This window comes from Sapajus apella, unplaced genomic scaffold (genome assembly GCF_009761245.1).
Source record: "Sapajus apella isolate SASKATOON/1434 unplaced genomic scaffold, GSC_monkey_1.0 scaffold76, whole genome shotgun sequence".
In the NCBI taxonomy this organism is placed as follows: Eukaryota; Metazoa; Chordata; class Mammalia; order Primates; family Cebidae; genus Sapajus; species Sapajus apella.
The window spans coordinates 7,406,354-7,424,261 of NW_022437016.1; the positions used below are offsets into that span (position 1 = coordinate 7,406,354).

At 48.8% G+C, this 17,908-nt stretch overlaps 1 protein-coding gene across 3 annotated transcripts in view; it reads right to left on the minus strand.

The window, feature by feature from the left end:
* The window catches only part of TTLL11 (tubulin tyrosine ligase like 11), a 277,911-nt gene extending 273,329 nt beyond the window's left edge, over window positions 1-4,582 (minus strand). For all 3 annotated transcript variants that reach the window (XM_032251514.1, XM_032251513.1, XM_032251515.1), the window contains exon 1: window positions 3,670-4,582. In XM_032251514.1, coding sequence (XP_032107405.1) covers window positions 3,670-4,407 — 738 coding nt within the window. In that variant the 5' untranslated portion in view covers window positions 4,408-4,582. The remainder of the gene's footprint in view (window positions 1-3,669) is intronic.
* Between the last annotated feature and the right edge of the window lie 13,326 nt (window positions 4,583-17,908).

A 17,908-nucleotide genomic window follows, 5' to 3' on the forward strand; every position in this document is an offset into this window, starting at 1 on the left:
ATCGCGCCACTGCACTCCAGCCTGCTTGATAGAGCGATACCCTGTCTCAAAAAAAAAGGAAGGAGGGAGATTGTGTGCCCTGCAGCTGAGCAAACTTCTGAATTCACATGCTAGTTCAGTTCTACCCTATTAAAGTAGACAGTGAAACAGAGCTCCTCCTTATGCACACATAAAAGGAGACGCAGCTTTCACTCTGGTTGGTGTTCACGACCTTATTTCTTACCTGGGCTACACCCATCCACTCCCACCGAAGTCAGCCACCTGGGTACTCCCCAACCCTGCAGCCACACAGCATGACATGCAAGAGACACTGTTGCTCGCTCCGTTCCACTGCAGCCCCCAGAAGTAGTTCTTGCTCTTAGAACATCAGTGCTTGGGAGTTCAAGATGATCTTATCCAATATCACCCCCATAACAGACGGGGAAAGACAGGCCTAGAGAGGTCACATGCTTGCACTTCCTTAGTACCAGGGATATACATATATTACTTTTCACACAGTCAACTTTGTAGGAGGTACTAAGAATACTAGTACCTTAAATTTTATTTAAAATTTAAATAAAAATTTAAAGCAGGAAGGAACTTTAAAGTTTAGCTACTCTGGCACTTTTCAACCTCCACACTCCAGGGTGTCATGTCAAGATAAGCTCTGTTGCAACTATTCCATAATTCATTTGATAAATATTTATTGAGTACCTACAATGTACTGTACATTAGGGACATAAGTCAGATACCACCTCTGCCCTCAGGACTTCATACACTAATGAGGAAGGGTGATATTAATAATCACAAGTCTAATAGTAGAGTTTTATTGTTGCAAGTGAATTACGTTATTTTAATTTTCAATTTTTTTTTTTTTTTTTTTTTTAGAGACAGGGTCTTGCTGGAGTACAGTGGCACAATCATAGCTCACTGTATCCCTGATCTCCTGAACTCAAGTGATCCTCCCACCTCAGCCTCCCAAGTAGCTGAAATTATAGGCATGAGCCACCACTCAGCAAATTATATTTTAAAATACACTAGAATAGGCATCTCCACTTATATGCCTGCCACTGTGCTCTCTGAGCGGGAAAAAAAGGCAGGGTTGGAGGTGAAAGAAGCAGTTACACGTAGTACCCTGGAAACTGCCTACTTCCCAGGGTTGACCAGCGCAGGAGTCTCATGTAGATCAACATTACCATTACGTGGCTGCCGAAGTAGAGTCTGGAAACCACTCAACTAGCTCTGCCCACCCCTACTTTACAGATAAGCAAACTGAGGCCTGAAGGGTTTAACTGACTTGCCTTGACAAATGGAAGAACACTAAAATACTGTCAATGGCTCACATCATCTTCCTCCCCCAGACGGGTCCAAATCCCATCGCATGACATGTGATCTGATCCCTGCTCATTTCTGCAGCCCCATCTCTCACCATTCCACCTCCCATGCTATGATCCAGCCATACTGAATTATATACAAAGTGCTGAAAGGCCCTCTGCTTTGCCCATACCACTCCTGCAGCCGGGGATCAAGTCTATGGCCCCTAAATAACTCCAGTTCATTTTCAGCAAGCAGGACTCAGCTCCGGTTTATCTCCTCCAAGAAGTCCTTCCTGGGGTGCCCTTCCTCTACCTCCCGCAGCACTTCTACTTTCACGTAGAAACACTTATCACATAATGTATTCATCCATTCAACAAATATTTATTGAGCAGCCTCTACGTGCCAAGCACCTGCGGGTACAGCAATAAACAAAACAAAGCCCCTGCCCTCACGGAGCTTACATTCTAGTGAGGGAAACAGACAATAAATAAACAATATATAATATAATGCCAGGTGAAGTTTAGTACTATGGAAAAAAAAAAGACCAAGAGCTGGAGACTGGTGGGAAGGTATCATCTCAAGAAGTGACAGGAGTAAGCCATGCAAATCACTGAAAAGGGAGCATTTCAGGATGCAGCAGCAATGGCCCTATAATGACCGCAATTATTCCTTTACTTATGTTTTATTCCCTGTTGAACTATAAAATCCTTGGGGGCAAGGATCACATCTTAAGCATGTTTGATTCCCAGGGCCCAGCATAGAATTTGGCAGCTCCATAGTGGACATTTACAGAATGAGCGAATGAACCTGGGCTGGGATGTATGAGTCCATCTGGTCCCATCTCTCCTAGCAAACAAGATCTGGCCTGCTTCGTGTCACTCTCTCCCACAGGGCTAAGCTAAGTGGAGGCCCCACTTGGGCCAACCTGCCTAGCCTGATTCCATAGCCTGGATTCAGCTGCTGGATTCTCACTTCATTAGGACCACAACACTGACAAGTTGTCCAGTTGTACCTTTTCTAGCCCTTATATCTCTGGCCTGGACCTGGGACCCTGTCTAGAAACCCAGATACTTTAGAACTGAGAGTGTGCCCTTGTTTTCCCCAAGTTTCCCCAGCATGAAAGTTCCCCTCTGAATCCCAAGCCTCAGGGCTGAGGGCCCAGACACCTGGAGTCAGACTTCCCCAGTGGCTAACCTCTATCCACCTGGAAGTCAGTTCTGCCTGATCCTTGACTTGCCTCTGAACCAAATGAGTTCTTTCCTACTGGAACATCAACTCTCTGACCACATCAATCCTTTCTGTGGCCATCTCTCTGTATGTTCCAACTTAATGAAACCATTACCAAGCATCTACCATAGCCAAGGCACAGGGCTAAGTACCTGAGTTCCCTGTTGCCTGTAGCAGATCCCTGTTCCCACTGGCTGTGTCCACACTCAGCTATCCTGACTCAAACTTCTGACACTCCTGAAAGCGCATTCAATACCCTATATGCTGCAAATGCAGTCAAATGGCTTTATCCACTCAGCCAACTGCAACAGACACCTCTAGAGTCACTGGCGCTCCATCCCACCCCCTGCCAGTGTAAAAGGGGCTAAGGGATGATAACTCATGTCATCATTCACCCTTTGATTCACCACTTACTGACACCCGCTGTATGCCAAGCCTGGAATATAAAATACAGTGCCTACACAGATGATGATGACAGTGGTAGTCCCGGTGGTGGTGATGGTGATGAGGTTGAGGAAGAAAGGAGAGGGTGGTAACATAAGTTACCATTTATTGCAGACCTGTGCTATAAAACACTAAGCAGTGAGTCTTCTAATGCTAACAAGATGATGAGATAAGTATAATTGGCCTCACTTTACAGAGAAGGGAATAAGCTGAAGAGGTGAAGCAACTTGCTCAAGGTCACACAGCTAAGTAGCAGAGTGAAGTGAGACCCTAGGCCTGTCTGCCTCCAAAATATAAACTGTTCCACTGCCCCAGAGTCACACAGCAAATGCTAAACAAATAGAACTTTAATGAAGAAGTGAGAGAGCGGGTCCGGGGCCCCAGGGGCTTACAAGCTGCTGGAGGAGACAGACATACAACCAGCAGAGGCGAGTGCTGATGGCTGGGGACAGACAAAAAGCTGCAGGGGAGCCAGAAGAGGGAGTGGCTAACTTGACCTGGAGGGGTCTGGAAAGCTCTGTTGGAGGAAGTGACTTAGGGGGTGGGCCTTAGAGGATGAGCGGTTTGCGGCTGACCAGCAGGCCGAGCGTGGTGCACAGCAGGAGCTCAGCCCTCCCCCGCCGACCTGACCTGGGCCGTGCCGGGACCTCTGAGGTCGTCCTGTCCACCCCACTGGGCCCACGCGGCCGGGCCGGGCCTCACCTCCTTCCACTTGAGCTGGCGGATGCTGATCTTCAGGGCATCCAGGGAGGTCCTGGCCTTGGAGCTGTCCACGGTGACCGGCCGCTGGTAGCCGTTCTCGCCGGAACTGTGGCCCGAGCTCCGCTTGCGGCTTCGGCCCTTGCCCAGGGGCTTCCCGTGCAGGCAGAGGCCCCGCGCCGGCTTCGGCTTGGTCGGAGGCAGTGTGGGCGGCGGCCGCTGAGGGACCCGGGCGTCCCCCTCCTCAACCAAGCTGGGCTGCGCCAGGGCCCGGGCGGGGGCCGCCTTGGGCTGCTCCTCCCCGGCCTTGCGCTCGGGCTCCCCGGCCGCGCCAGAGTCCACGCAGACCTGTTCCTCCGCCGTCTCCGCGGTGGCCTCGGCCTCAGCTTTGGCCGCTGCTTTGGCCGCGGCCACCGCCTCCGCCTCCCACCGGGCCGCCAGCTCACTCTCGGAGCTGCCCCGCCGCATGGCGCTCAGGGCCGGCGCCAGTGCCAGTGCCGCCGCCGCCGCCGCCCCGCCGCCCCGGCCCGCCACCAAACTGCCGCCACTGCCTCCGCTGCCGCCGCTGCCACGCGCTCCCCGCCCGAGCCCGTTGCCATGATCGCTCAGGCTCGGGTTGACAGCCGCAGTCGCCGCCTCGAGACGGAATCCGGGAAGGGACAATTGTCGATCCAGCCCCAGCGACCTCATAGGCGAAGCTGCCCACGTGACCCTGACTGTCACAGAGGCAGCGGCGGCCATGTTGGAAGAGGGCAATGAGCCGCCAGAACCCGCCCACCCCGCGGAGTCGCTGAACTTCTGAACCTCCTGGGCGCAGAACTCAGAGTGGCGAGGAGAGGCGGGAGGGCAGACGGAGCGCGCGTGGGGCCCTGAGCCCGGGGACTGGGGAGCCTCAAGCAGGAGGCTCAGTCCCCGCCAACACACTCGCTGGGATAACTCTCGATAGGACGGAGGAGGCGCCCCCTGATGGGAACGTCAGTGCAGTGGACGTGACCAGCACAGGCCCTACGGGAGCGGAGTGTTCCACTGAAGAAACCCTCTGCTGGTCCTTTGAGCGCCCCCAGATAAGAGGGGAGGCACTTTTCTCAGGGAGCTCCCGATGGGGTGGGGAAGCCCCCTACAGATTCCTCCCACTCGAGTCGAGTTGAGGATATTACCGATTTTTCTTTTTTCTTTTTTCTTTTTCTTTTTCTTTTTTTTTTTTTTGCTGACAGGGTCTCGCTCTGACACCCGGACTGGAGTGCAGTCGCGCGATCTCGGCTCACTGCAGCAGCCTCAACTTGCCGAGGTCAAGCGATCCTCCCACCTCAACCTCCCGAGTAGCTGGGACTACACGAACCCACCACTACGCCCGGCTAATTTTTGTATTTTTCGTAGAAACGTGGCTTCGCCATGTTTCCCAGGCTGTTCTCAAACTCCTGACCTCAGGTGATCCGCCCGCCTTGGCCTCCCAAAGTGCTAGGAATACAGGCGTGAACAACCAAGTCCAGCCTGACTGCTTTTTCTTTTGTTTGTTGTTGTTGTTAAGATGGGATTTCGTTCTTGTCGCCCACGCTGAGGCGCAATGGTGCGATCTCGGCCCACTGCATCTTCCACCTCCTGGGTTCAAGTGATTCTCTGCCTCAGCCTCCGGAGTAGCTGGGATTGCAGGCACCTGCCACCACGCTGGCTAATTTTTGTATTTTCAATAGTGACGGGATTTCACCATGTTGGCCAGGCTGGTCTCAAACTCCTGACCTCAGATGATCTGCCCGCCTCAGCCTCCCAAAATGCTAGGATTAATCAGTCCTAGAGGCGTGAACCACCATATCCAGCCTAATTGCCTTTTTTTCTTTACTTTTTGTTTGTTTGTTGTTGAGACAGAGTTTCATTCTTGTCGCCCAGGCTGGGGTGCAATGGTGCGATCTCAGCTCACTGCAGCTTCCTCCTCCCGGGTTCAAGCGATTCTCCTGCCTCAGGAGATTCTCCTGCCAAGTAGCTGGGGTTGCGTCCGCAACCACACTTGGCTGATTTTTGCATTTTTAGTAGAGATGGGTTTCACCATGTTGGCCAGACTGATCTCAAACTCCTGATCTCAGATGATCCGCCCGCCTCGGCCTCCTAAACTGCTGGGATTACAAGCTCAAGCCACTGCGTCCAGCCTGACTGCTTTTGCTTCTATCACTTTTTTTGTGGTGGTAAAATATACATAACAAAGTTTGCCATTGTAACATTTTTAGCGTAGGTTCAGGTGGCGTTCTGTACATTCATATTGTAGTGCAACCAGCACCACTAGGGGTCTCCGGAACTTTTTCATCTTCCCAAACTGAAACTTTGTGTCTATGAAACAGTAACTCCGATTTCCTTCTCCCCTAGTCCCTGGGAACCACCATTCTACTTTCTGACTATGAATTTGACTATTCCTGGCCCCTCATATAAGTGGAATCATGCAGTATTTGTCTTTTGTGTCTGGCTTATTTCACTTAGCATGAGGTCCTCAAGGTTCTTCCATGTTATAGCATGAGTCAGAACTTCACTCATTTTTAAGGCTGAATATTTCATCATGTGCATACACCACCTTGTTTTTATCCAATCATCCGCCAGTGGGCACTTAGGTTGTTTCCACCTTTTGGCTATTACGAAGAATGTCGGTTAACACCGGTGTACGAATATCTGTTTGAGCCCCTGCTTTCAATGTTTGGGGGTTGCCATCTATTTTAAAGCCAGACCAAGGAGAGAGCTCTTCCCTCCCACCTGAGGCAGCCACATTTTTTTTTTTTAGGAAATGGGGTTGAGAAGCTATAACAACACCCCAGACTGATGGCAGAGACCATGACTGCACACAGGGGAACTTTGCCTCGCTCTGCACTACAGGGTGAAAGAAACACAGAAGATGTCAACATGGCCCCTCTTTCTCTCTCATCTCTCCAGGTGTCTTGTTTCTTTGCTTTAGTCCAGGGGTTTCACTTGCTGAATAAACTGCCTTCAAATGTCCAAGTTATAAACTCAAGAGGCCCAAACCTCCTTTTTAGCAGCAGATGGCGCTCACATCTGTTCTCTTCGTGACTTTATTTTGGAGTTTCTGTAAGTATGGTCGTCAGGCCACTTGCATGGGAGCAACCTGGGTTGTTTATTTAAAATGTGGGCTGCTGGACCCCACCCCCAGAGACTTTGATGCAACATATCTGTGCAGACCTGGGAGTCTGCCTGTTAAATCAGCTCCTCCCCTAATTCTAAGGCAGCTGAGGCAAGAAATACTGGTGGAGTCTGTTTCAAGTCCTCTGGAAATTGTTGGAGCTGTCCGTGGTACTAGTAAAAGCCCTCGCTGTCCCCCCATCTCTCTCCACTGACCTGCCCCCCAAATCCTGTCCCTCCTGCTGGTGTCCCTTAATCTCAGCAAGTGCCCCCCGCCTTCATTCAGTCATCCAGGTGTGAAAATTGCCAAGTCTTACCCTCTCCCTGGCCTCCTAAAGCCAGTCCATCGCCACGTCTTACAGGTTTTATATTGAGATCTCAGTCTCTGGGCCAGGCATGTTGTCCCACGCCTGTAATCCCAGCACTCTGGGAGGCTGAGACAGGAGGATCGCTTGAGGCCAGGAATTCAATACCAGCCTGGCTAACATGGTGAAACCCCGTCTCTGCTAAAAATACAAAAAAAAATAGCTGGGCATGATGGCGTGTACCTGTAATCCCAGCTACTCAGGAGACTGAGGCATGAAACTCATGAACCCAGGAGGCAGAAGTTGCAGTGAGCCGAGATCACACCACTGCACTCCAGCCTAGGCAACAGAGTGAGACTCTGTCTTTTGAGAGAGAGAGAGAAAGAGAGAGAGAGAAAGAGAGAGATATCTCCTCTTTCCTCTCTCATCTATCTCTATCATCACTAACCCAATTCAGGCTTCTGCTGTTAGCCCGCCTCCAGTCTCTGCCACACACCCACCCATTCTCCACACCAGAACTGCCACTGTCCTATTTAGAAACTTTCCCTGGTTTGTCACCATCTACAGATAAAGTCCAAGAATACTGATTGTCCTAAGGGGCCCTTCCTGATTACAATTTTGAAATCACCCCACCCCCCCTCCCTGCTTCCATGCCTTTGTATACACTGTTCCTTCTGTCTGGACTTCCCCTGCCTCCGTGTCTCAGACAAGCTTTTCTCAGTGCCCCAGGCAGAAATAATTACTCTCTGTACTCTTCTATTGACACCCATAATTCTCATCCGCACCTCTCAACCATGGTCTGTCTGTCACACTGTCTAGAAATCATCTCAGCCTCCACCATTAGTCTGGGCAAGAACAAATCTTGTCTGATTCATCTCTGCATCCCCGTCTCTTGGGTCTTGAACACAGTGGCCCTTGCTTTGTTCATAGCAGTATGAACAAAGTAGTATGGCTGTACTAATGAATGAGTCATTTTCTGCCTCGTATGTCAAATCTGTAAGGCCCATCCCCTATAGAAATATTCATTTTGGCTTCACATCCCAAGACCTCTTCTGCCTCAGAGGCTTTGCACAAGTCCTTCCCTCTGCCTTTCTTTAGCTCTCTGGCTACTTCTCCTTCAGCATTCAGTGTAAATGATACATCTGCACAGACACCTCTGATCTCTCCATCTAAGCCAGACTTCTTCAGATGAAATAATGATGCAAGAGAGGAAAACAGGATGTACCATGAGGGAGTATATGATTAAGTGCCAAGGAGGCAAAGAGTAAAAAATAAAATTCATCCAGTAGCTTAAGGAATAGAGAATTTACTGTGAATTAGAAAACCAGACCAGGCTTCCTGTAAGAGAGAGACTATAAGCTAGTCTTCGAGGTGGAGTAGGAATCAGGTCGATAGAAAGTTAGTTGGGTGTTCATTGCAGAGCTACGGATAGGGCTGCTACAATCATGTAAGGGACCTTGTGGGCGTTGAAATCCAATGTGTGCAAAGCCTCACCCATCAAGGCTTTGTCTATGGGATGGGGGTGCTTTTGCCCGTTGGCTTAAAGACTCCCAGGGCTCATGGAGGCCCTGTACTGAGAGGGAAGATGAGGAAAAAGTGAAGCAAGATTTAAGAAGGGGATAATCATCTACTTCTTCAAGGTGGCAGAGAGCAGACTGGACCAGTTGAAACTCAAGCCTCGGAGAAAGGGAGAAAAGAAAGGAAACAAGGCCCATTTGAGCCCGACTCTCAGGTCTTTGAATACCATGGAACCCTTGATTTCTCAGGAAATTCTAAAATGTGTTAGTGGAAAATCCAAACCCACACGAGACTCCTCCAAGAAAAGCTTCAGCATGTCTGCTGAGAAGCAAAAGCAGTTTAGATTTCAGGACTAGGATTACTTCCAAAAAATACACAAATGTGAAAATAAAGTTGCTCTCTCTGGGAGTTCTCTCCTTTTCCTTCCCAGCACTCACCATAGTTTACAGTTGGAGTGTTACTTGTTTCCTTACTTGTTATGGCCTGTCTTGCCAGCCAGGGTCTGGGTGCCAGAAGTAAGGGGTGTATTGTTCTTGTTGACCACAATATTCCAGTGCCTAGTTCAGTGTCTGGCAGAGAGTAGGCATTCTGGAACTGTTTCTTGAATGAATGAATGAATGAAAAATTAGACTGCCCAGATAGTCAACAATTAAAACATGGTTAAGTGAATTACGGCAAATGCTGTCAATGACAGCTTTAGCCGCTTAGGAAAATGTTGATGATGTAACATTAAAGGAACTGGTGCAAGCGTTGCAATTACAATGCTTAAAAACTGCTCTGCATAAACAGGGCCTGGAAGAATACAGAGACAAATGAGAACAGCTGTGGGTGCTGGAGACATGAGATCTTGCTTGAAATTTTCCACTCAGTTTCGGCAAACTGTAGCAACCTTGCGGATCTTCATACCCTTGAACCCACCAATCAATCTCATTTCTAGAGATTGCCCCTAAGAGTCAGAAAGACAAAGCTTTACATAGTAATCTATTACTGGTGAGTAACCTCTCTGCGACAGGCACTGTCCTAAGCATTTTGCATATATCACATCATTTAATTTCTAAAACACTCTGAGATGGGTCCCGTTGTTGATCACATTTTACAGATGGTGAAGGAAATTGCTACTACTCCGAGAAGAGAGGGCACTTGCCCAAGTCACAGCTACTAAAGGCAAAGACAGGATGCAAACTCAGAGTGGGCTGACACCAGCACCAGCTCCCAGCACTCACACTAATCCCCACACCAAGCCTTTGTCTGCAAAAATACTCAACATACATTTAAACATCAGCGAGTTTAATCCCTATATGAAAGTTAAATGCAGAGAAAAACACTGGAGGCAAATATGCCAAAATATTAATAGTGGCTATTCTGGGTGATGAAATTAAGGGTTACTTATTTTCTTCTTTTTTCTATAATTTCCAAATTTTCTACAATGAGCATGCATTGCTTTGATAACTGGAAAATCAACATACATTTTTTTTTTTTTTTGAAGCAGACTTTCACTCTTACTCTTCTCAGGTTCAAGCGATTCCCCCTCTTCAGTCTCCCAAGTAGTTAGGATTACAGGATGCACCACCACGCCCGGCTAATTTTGCATTTTTAGTAGAGACGGGGTTTCTCCATATTGGTCAGGCTGGTCTCAAACTCCGAACCTCAGAAGTGATCTGCCTGCCTCAGCCTCCCAAAGTGCTGGGATTATATATGTAAGCCACCGCGTCTGGCCCAATGTACTTTTTAATTTAAAATGTACCTTAGTTGTTATTTCTCAATGCTCAGAGCATTCTTTCTGTAATAGAAATCTGACCATGTCAATCCTCTGTTTAAAACCCTCCTGAGGACCCCTGAAACTATGGGAAGGAGTTTGTTTTGTTTTTGTTTTTGAGACAGGGTCTCACTCTGTCGCCCAGGCCGGAATACAGTGGCACAATCTCCACTCACTGCAACCTCCACCTTCTGGGTTCAAGGGATTCTCATGCTTCAGTCTCCTGAGTAGCTGGGACTACAAGTGCTCACCATCACAGGGGCTAATTTTTGTACTTTTAGTAGAGACGGGGTTTCACCATCTTGGCCAGGTTGGTCTCGAACTCCTGACCTCAAGTGATCCGCCCATCTCAGCCTCCCAAAGCGCTAGGATTGCAGACATGAGCCACTGCGCCCGGCCGGGAAGGGGCTTGTTTTGACACTGACCTCACCATGTCTTTACCACTCCCATCCCATCCACATCCCAACATCCTCTTTCCCCATAAATGGTCTTGCTGTAAAATGGACTTTTACAGCTGCCAAAGTCAATTGACTTTTTAAATTTTTTAATTGACGTTAACAGCTGTAAAAGTCCATTTTACAACAAGTGCATTTACGGGGAAAGAGACAGGAGGAACAAATGCTCCAGGAGACAGGGGTGTGGGCAACTTTTACCCCACCTGGTTGTTTCTGCCCTGTTAGTATCAGGGGCCGCCACCAGGTGGCGCCCGAGGTCCAGTTTTTAAGACGAAGAAGGATGAAGTGCGTCTGAAGCGCCAGCTCTGCCTAGCTCAGCTTGCAAACACACACAGTTTTGCATCTCTGGGCTTTTGCCACTATTGCTCCCTCTCCCTGGTGCACCCTCCCTCACCGCTCACCTGACCCCATCTTCTTGATTTATCCTTCAGACCCGGCTACAAAATTTCCTTCTTTTCTTAGGGTATGGCTGAGCTCCAAGGGGCACCCAGTTCCTGGAAGGGGGCGTGGCCAATCTTAATGAATGAGCAAAAGGCGTCATGTTCAGTTTCAGGTTGACTTTTTATCTAATAGGTTGTTTCTTTCTTAAAGTCAATAGTAGTCATTGGTCATGGAGCACATCTGTATGTCAAGCCTTGTTGTGTATTTGGGCATTTAATTCAGCATTATTTCCCCACAGCACAGTTTAGCCTGGAGACTGGGCAGGAGTTCTGAAGCTGAGTGCCTGGGTTCAAGTCTCATCTCTCCCACTTCGTGGCTGATTATACTTAGATAGGTTACCTGGCTCTTCTGTGATTCTTTCCTCACCGTGAAAAGGTGAAAACGATAGTAGCTACCTCCCAGTGTTCTTGTTACTTGAGGATGAAGTTAGCCACCACGTGGAAAAGCATTTAGAACAGAAACAGCCGGCAAATAACAAACCCTCAAATAACCTGTTGATCTCTGTTATGTTCCAATGTCTCTCTTGGCTTTATGATTCTCTAGAAAGCAGTGTTATCCCGTCCTCTTTGATCTGCTTTTATGACCTCTCTGCCCCATGCTAGGCTGCATTTATCCATCCCCACAGATCAGGAGTTCCTGGAGGACTGGGCTGGATTTGATTGATTCCCCCAGGCCTCCGGCACAGGACCCAGCACCAAGTCAATTGATCTTATGGAATTGGATTGTGAATTATTCAGCCTGGGCATTGTTGCGTTAGGTTTCACAGTTCTACAACAGGAAGCAGCCCAAGGAATGTGAGTTGGTGCTCAAAGTCCTGCAGCTGGAAGTTCTGAAGCTCGTATGCCAACCGTGGCCCAGAGCCTGGCCTTTCACTTCACTCTACCTTGGAGGAGGGCTCAGGGGCAGGATCAGGATGGGGAGACCAGTGAGAAGTCTACTGCAGTTAAGCAGCCCAGAGGTGGTCGGTGGGGCTGTGGGAAGGGGACCAAGATGAGAGGGAACTGGGGCCCTTCCTGCTGCTCAGGCACATCAGCATTTCCCTTTCCTTAGGCACCAGAGGGTTAGGCTCCCCTCTCTCCAGCTTAACTTCAGAGACTCCCAGTTTCCTCCCCCCACCGCCCACTGTCCCCAAAAGACTCATCCTTTCAATGTTTTCACTTTGCCAAGGAAGATGCTGGGGAGAAGGCAGAAAGTCTGGGGTCCCACAACCCTGGTCTCTGCCCCGGGGCTCCTCAACCTCATGAAAGGATCTCTGGAAGCACTGGGGAGCCTGCCCCCTCTAGTTATCCTGAGGATGAGTGGGGTATCCCTGGCTTCCTTCCCCTTGGCCTCTTCCTCCAGAGTACCCCTCTCCCTGGGAGATTAGCTTGAAGCTGCATCAGCCATGAGGCTGGCACCCCCTTATCTTGGGTGGATGAATGGCCACTAGGAGACCTCCAGACTAGCAGCACCTCCCACGGAGCCCCTGTCCTGGGGAGCCTGAAGAAGGCTGATGGAAGACAGAGGTACCTTTGGGCAGCCACACCTGGCACCTAGCTGACAGACATACCTGGAGGGATGGGCCAGAGGGAGGTGAAGATGGCTTTGGGGAGAAATTGGAGCTGCAGATGGAGGCCCAATCTTGTCATATTAAATTACAGTACACTGAGAAATAAAATCCTAAATATATCCAGAGAAAGAAAAGAGGAGAGACGGGAAAAACACAAAGAATGGGAAACAGAATGACATGAGATTTCTCAACAACGCAGAATCTAGAAGATAGTAGAACAGTGCCTTTAAAATTATAAGTCAAAGTGACAGAGAATTCTGAACCCAACCAAACTATCAAGTATGAAGCTAGAATAATATTTTCAGACATTCTAGGCCTCAAAAATTTATATTCCAAGTGCACTTTTGAGGAACAATTGAGAATGTGTTCCCCCAAAATGAGGGAGTAAAATAAGAAAGAGGAAGACTTGAGATTCAGAAAGTAAGATTTATAGCAAACATGGAAATTTTTTTTTTTTTTTTTTTGAGACGGAGTTTCGCTCTTGTTACCCAGGCTGGAGTGCAATGGCGCGATCTCGGCTAACCGCAACCTCCGCCTCCCGGGTTCAGGCAATTCTCCTGCCCCAGCCTCCTGAGTTGCTGGGATTACAGGCACGCGCCACCATGCCCAGCTAATTTTTTGTATTTTTAGTAGAGACGGGGTTTCACCATGTTGACCAGGATGGTCTCGATCCCTTGACCTCGTGATCCACCCGCCTCGGCCTCCCACAGTGCTGGGATTACAGGCTTGAGCCACCGTGCCCAGCCGGAAATATTTTAAAAAAAGAATAAAGTACTGATACATGAACCTTGAAAACATTATGCTAAGTGAAAGAAAGTCAGACACATAACACCACACATTGTATGCGTCCATTCATTCATTGTCCAGTAGGAGGTAATGTCCCCGTAGGAGGTAATTTAATAATGGACAAATCTACACAGAAAAAGTAGATTAGTGGTTTTCTAGGGATGCGGGACATGGGGAAAATGGAGAGTGATGGTTAACAGGTTCAGGGTTTATTTTTCAGGACGATGACAGTAGATTGTGGTGGTGGATACACAGTCTTGAATATACTAAAAATCACTGAACTGTACGTTTTAAAGATATGAATTGTATAGTATGTGAATTATATTTCAATAAAGTTGTTTAAAAAAACAGGCACTGGGGCACATTTGGTCTACCCACCAAAGCTTGCTGACCCCCGATGTGGAGTAGTCAGACTGCCTGGGTTAGAATCTGCGCTCTTCTTTACAACATTGGGCAAGTTTTATAACTTCTCTGTTCCCTGTTTTCCTCATCTAAAAAGTGGAGTGGGGCCGGGCATGGTGGCTCACACTTATAACCCCAGTACTTTGGGAGGCCAAAGTGGGAGGATCAATTGAGCCCAGGAGTTCAAGACCACCTTGGGCAACATAGGGACGCCTCATCTTTAAAAAAAATTGTTTTTTGTTAATAAAAAAAAATTTTTTTTTGGCCGGGCGCGGTGGCTCAAGCCTGTAATCCCAGCACTTTGGGAGGCCGAGGCGGGTGGATCACGAGGTCAAGAGATCGAGACCATCCTGGTCAACATGGTGAAACCCCGTCTCTACTAAAAATACAAAAAATTAGCTGGGCATGGTGGTGCGTGCCTGTAATCCCAGCTACTCAGGAAGCTGAGGCAGGAGAATTGCCTGAACCTGGGAGGCGGAGGTTGCGGTGAGCCGAGATCGCGCCATTGCACTCCAGCCTGGGTAACAAGAGCGAAACTCTGTCTCAAAAAAAAAAAACTAATTTCAAAAAAATTTTTTTTGAAATGAGTTAAGACTTTGGGGGACTGTTGAGAAGGCGTGACTGGTTTTGAAATGTGAAGACATGATATCCAGAGGGGACAAGGGTGGAATTATATGTTTTAGCTGTGTCCTCACCCAAGTATCATCTTGAATTCCCATGTGTTGTGGAAGGGACCCCGTAGGAGGTAATTGAATAATGGATGCAGGTCTTTCCTGTGCTATTCTCATGACAGTGAGTAAGTCTCATGAGATCTGATGGTATTATAAAGGGGAATTTTAATAAAAATTAAAATTGGAGTGATAATTATATCTCAGAATGTTGCTATACAAAGTAAGTGAGTTGAAATATTTATGGCACCTGCAACAGAAATGCTCTGCAAATGCTGGTGATTATTATAGAACTGAGGAAACTGAGGCTGAGACAAAGGGAGGCTTTTATTCAGCTACAGGTGAGTGGCAGATTTGAAGTTCAAGCTTCTGTCTGTCCTGTGCTAAGTCTGCGTTTCTTCCAATCCACCATTCTATTATAGCTGTCCCCTGCTGGCCATGCCCTAACTCACTGACAGACCCTGCCTGGCCCTGCACCCTCTGGCCTTTCATTTTCCCCATGTCAACTGAAGAGTTTGGCCCAGATGCCCCTTGCATTAGTGTGTTTTCACACTGCTATGAAAAACTGCCCGAGACTGAGTAATTTATAAAGGAAAGAGGCTTAATTGACTCACAGTTCAGCATGGCTGAGGAGGCCTCAGGAAATGTACAGTCATGGCAGAAGGCAAAGAGGAAGCAAGCACATTCTTACCAAGGTGGCAGGAATGAGAAAGAATGCAGGAGGAACTACCAAGCCCTTATAAACCATCAGATCTCGTGAGAACTCACTCACTATCGCGAGAACAGCATGGGGGAACTGCGCCATGATTCAATTATCTCCACCTGGTCTCTGGCTTGACACATGCGTAAGGTTTATGGAGCTTACAATTCAAGATGAAATTTTGGGTGGGAACACAGCCAAACCATATCACCCCTTAAAAGCTGGGTTATCTACGACATTTTACAAATCGGTGAAAAAGATGATATGGAAATACCGTGTCTTTGGCCAGGCCCCATGCACCAGGCATTCTCGTGCCACCGTCACTAAGCCTAGGGGATGATTTCCCATCTCCCTCACTGGACTCGCATGCCAAGAAGAGAAGATGCACCATACTCTACCTACAGGTAACAGAATAATGGCCAGGCTTGGGCATCAGTAAGCTGGAAAGAAAATAACTGGCAACACGATGCCATCTTGGATTCTCCAAGCACTCTGTGAAGGCAGAGAATAAACACCAAATTTCAAATTACTTTTCCTAAAAGGTCAAGAGGAATTGAAAGCAACCGCACTCGCCTAACAGCAGCCTTCTCTCTTTAGAGAGCTGTCAGGATTTAAAAATATTTTACAAAGCAATTATCTGCATGCAATCAAGAGAGATGCCTCACTCAGGTCAAGAAGCAGGGGCTGTTGAAATGTATCAGTGGAGTTGTGCTAGGAAAAACCCACCACTGATAACTCAATTCTAGCCTAACTTTGGAAAGCAAGTTAAACGCCAAAGTAAAAATAAAGGAAAATTAATCCCAAGTGTTCCCAAGTGGCCCAATTTGAGAAGAAATCCTTTTCTTTGTTGGTTTAAGGGGCGAACTGGATGGTCAAGATAAAGGTACACGATGCATGCTCCCGCACCTGTACATGGCCTTCCCCGTGCCTCAGGCTCAACTGATGCTTCCTCCATTCTGGCCTTCCACGGTGCTGGGAGCTCCACACAGGGATGAGTAAGACAAGGCCGCTGAGGACACTCTCTGTCCACTGAGAGGCCAGGTGCATCCACAAATAACAGCAGCACTTGAAATGACATAATAGACAAACGGGGTGGTCAGGTTGGGCCTCTTAGCCAGGGTGCCCTTTGAACGGGCTCCTGCAGCAGGGAGCGTTCACCAGGCAGATGGCAAGGGGTGGGGAGGCCTTCTAGGCTCGTGCAAAGACAGAAGCGTGAATCACCCTGGAGCAGGTGGCCAAGAAGAATGGTGTTATGTGGGACATACATATAAAGCAGTGGCGCGGGGAGGCTGCAGAGGCAGGCAAAGCCCATGAGTGACACAGGGTCTTTCAAGCCTAGAGAGTGAGTGTGAGCAAAAGCCGGAGCTCAGCGGTGGGGCACTGAGGGTTTGGAACCAGAGCAGCACAGGACTGGATGGAACTTTTCTGTGTGTTTCTGGCTGCCGAGTAGAGAAAGCCTTGGAGGAAGGGAGCCCAGAGGTAGCTGGCCAGAGCCTGAACTAGGCATTCATTCAATACAGGTTCATGGAGCACCCACTGTGTGCCAGGCACTGCTTCTGGTGTGGGGCACAGTTTGGACAGTGGGGATGGAGAGAGGGGGGCAGACCTGGAGATGTCTGGAAGGTCACATGGGAGGTGAGGAAGAGATGGAAGTCCAGAGGACTCCCTGCCTGTGGCTTGCCCGACTGAGGGATGGGTGGAGGTGTTATTGGCTAAAATGAAACCAGAAGGAGAAGCAGGTTTGGGAGACAAGAGTGAGCTGAGTCTTGGAGTGTTGAGTCTGAGACATCTGCAGAGCAGTGGAGACCTCTCCCAGTGTACATTTCCATCGATGCTGCAGGACAACAGCCTGGGTGTTGGGGTGGTTGCTGTCTTCAACTTTCCCTGGTCTTTATTTCTGGAGCCAGAGAAGCTCCAGGGATATTCCCAGGTGGAGTGGGGGGAAACCTGTGGGAGTTTGCTTGTTCAGTGGAGACAGAATGGGAGAGAGAGGAAGCCGGGGGTGGCTGAGGAGTCTGGGGGAGGAGGGCGTCTTTGGCAGTCTGTATGCCTCCAAAGGAAGCCATGGAGCAAGGGGACAGACTGACCTTCCAGCCTCAGTTTTCTGTCTATAAATAGGATTGATAAAAATGTTGAGAATTAAACCAGACAGTTCAGGTAAAATTGGTAGCAAGAGGCCAGGTCCATAACAACAGATCTCCAAGTGGCTGATGTTTTTATTAGCTTATCGGGCCCCTGGAAGCCGCTAGGATGCAAGTCCAGTGGTTTGGGGATGTGTATTCAGCTCCAGGCCAGGAAGAATTTTAAAAGGCCTGGGAGGGAGCAAGGAGAAAGGGAGAGGAGTCAGGGAGATCAGCGGATCAGCAGGGAGCCCCCATCCCCAGCCCTACTCCTGGTCAGGGCCTGAGGCTGCATGCTACCACCAATCCCGTCTTCCCCACCAACATGGGAGCCAGGGCCAGTGCAGGGTGGGGCAAGGAGGTGGCAGAGTGTACTGGGGGAGCCAGGAGGCAGCAGAGGCCAGCAAGAGGAACACAGCTAGAGGGCA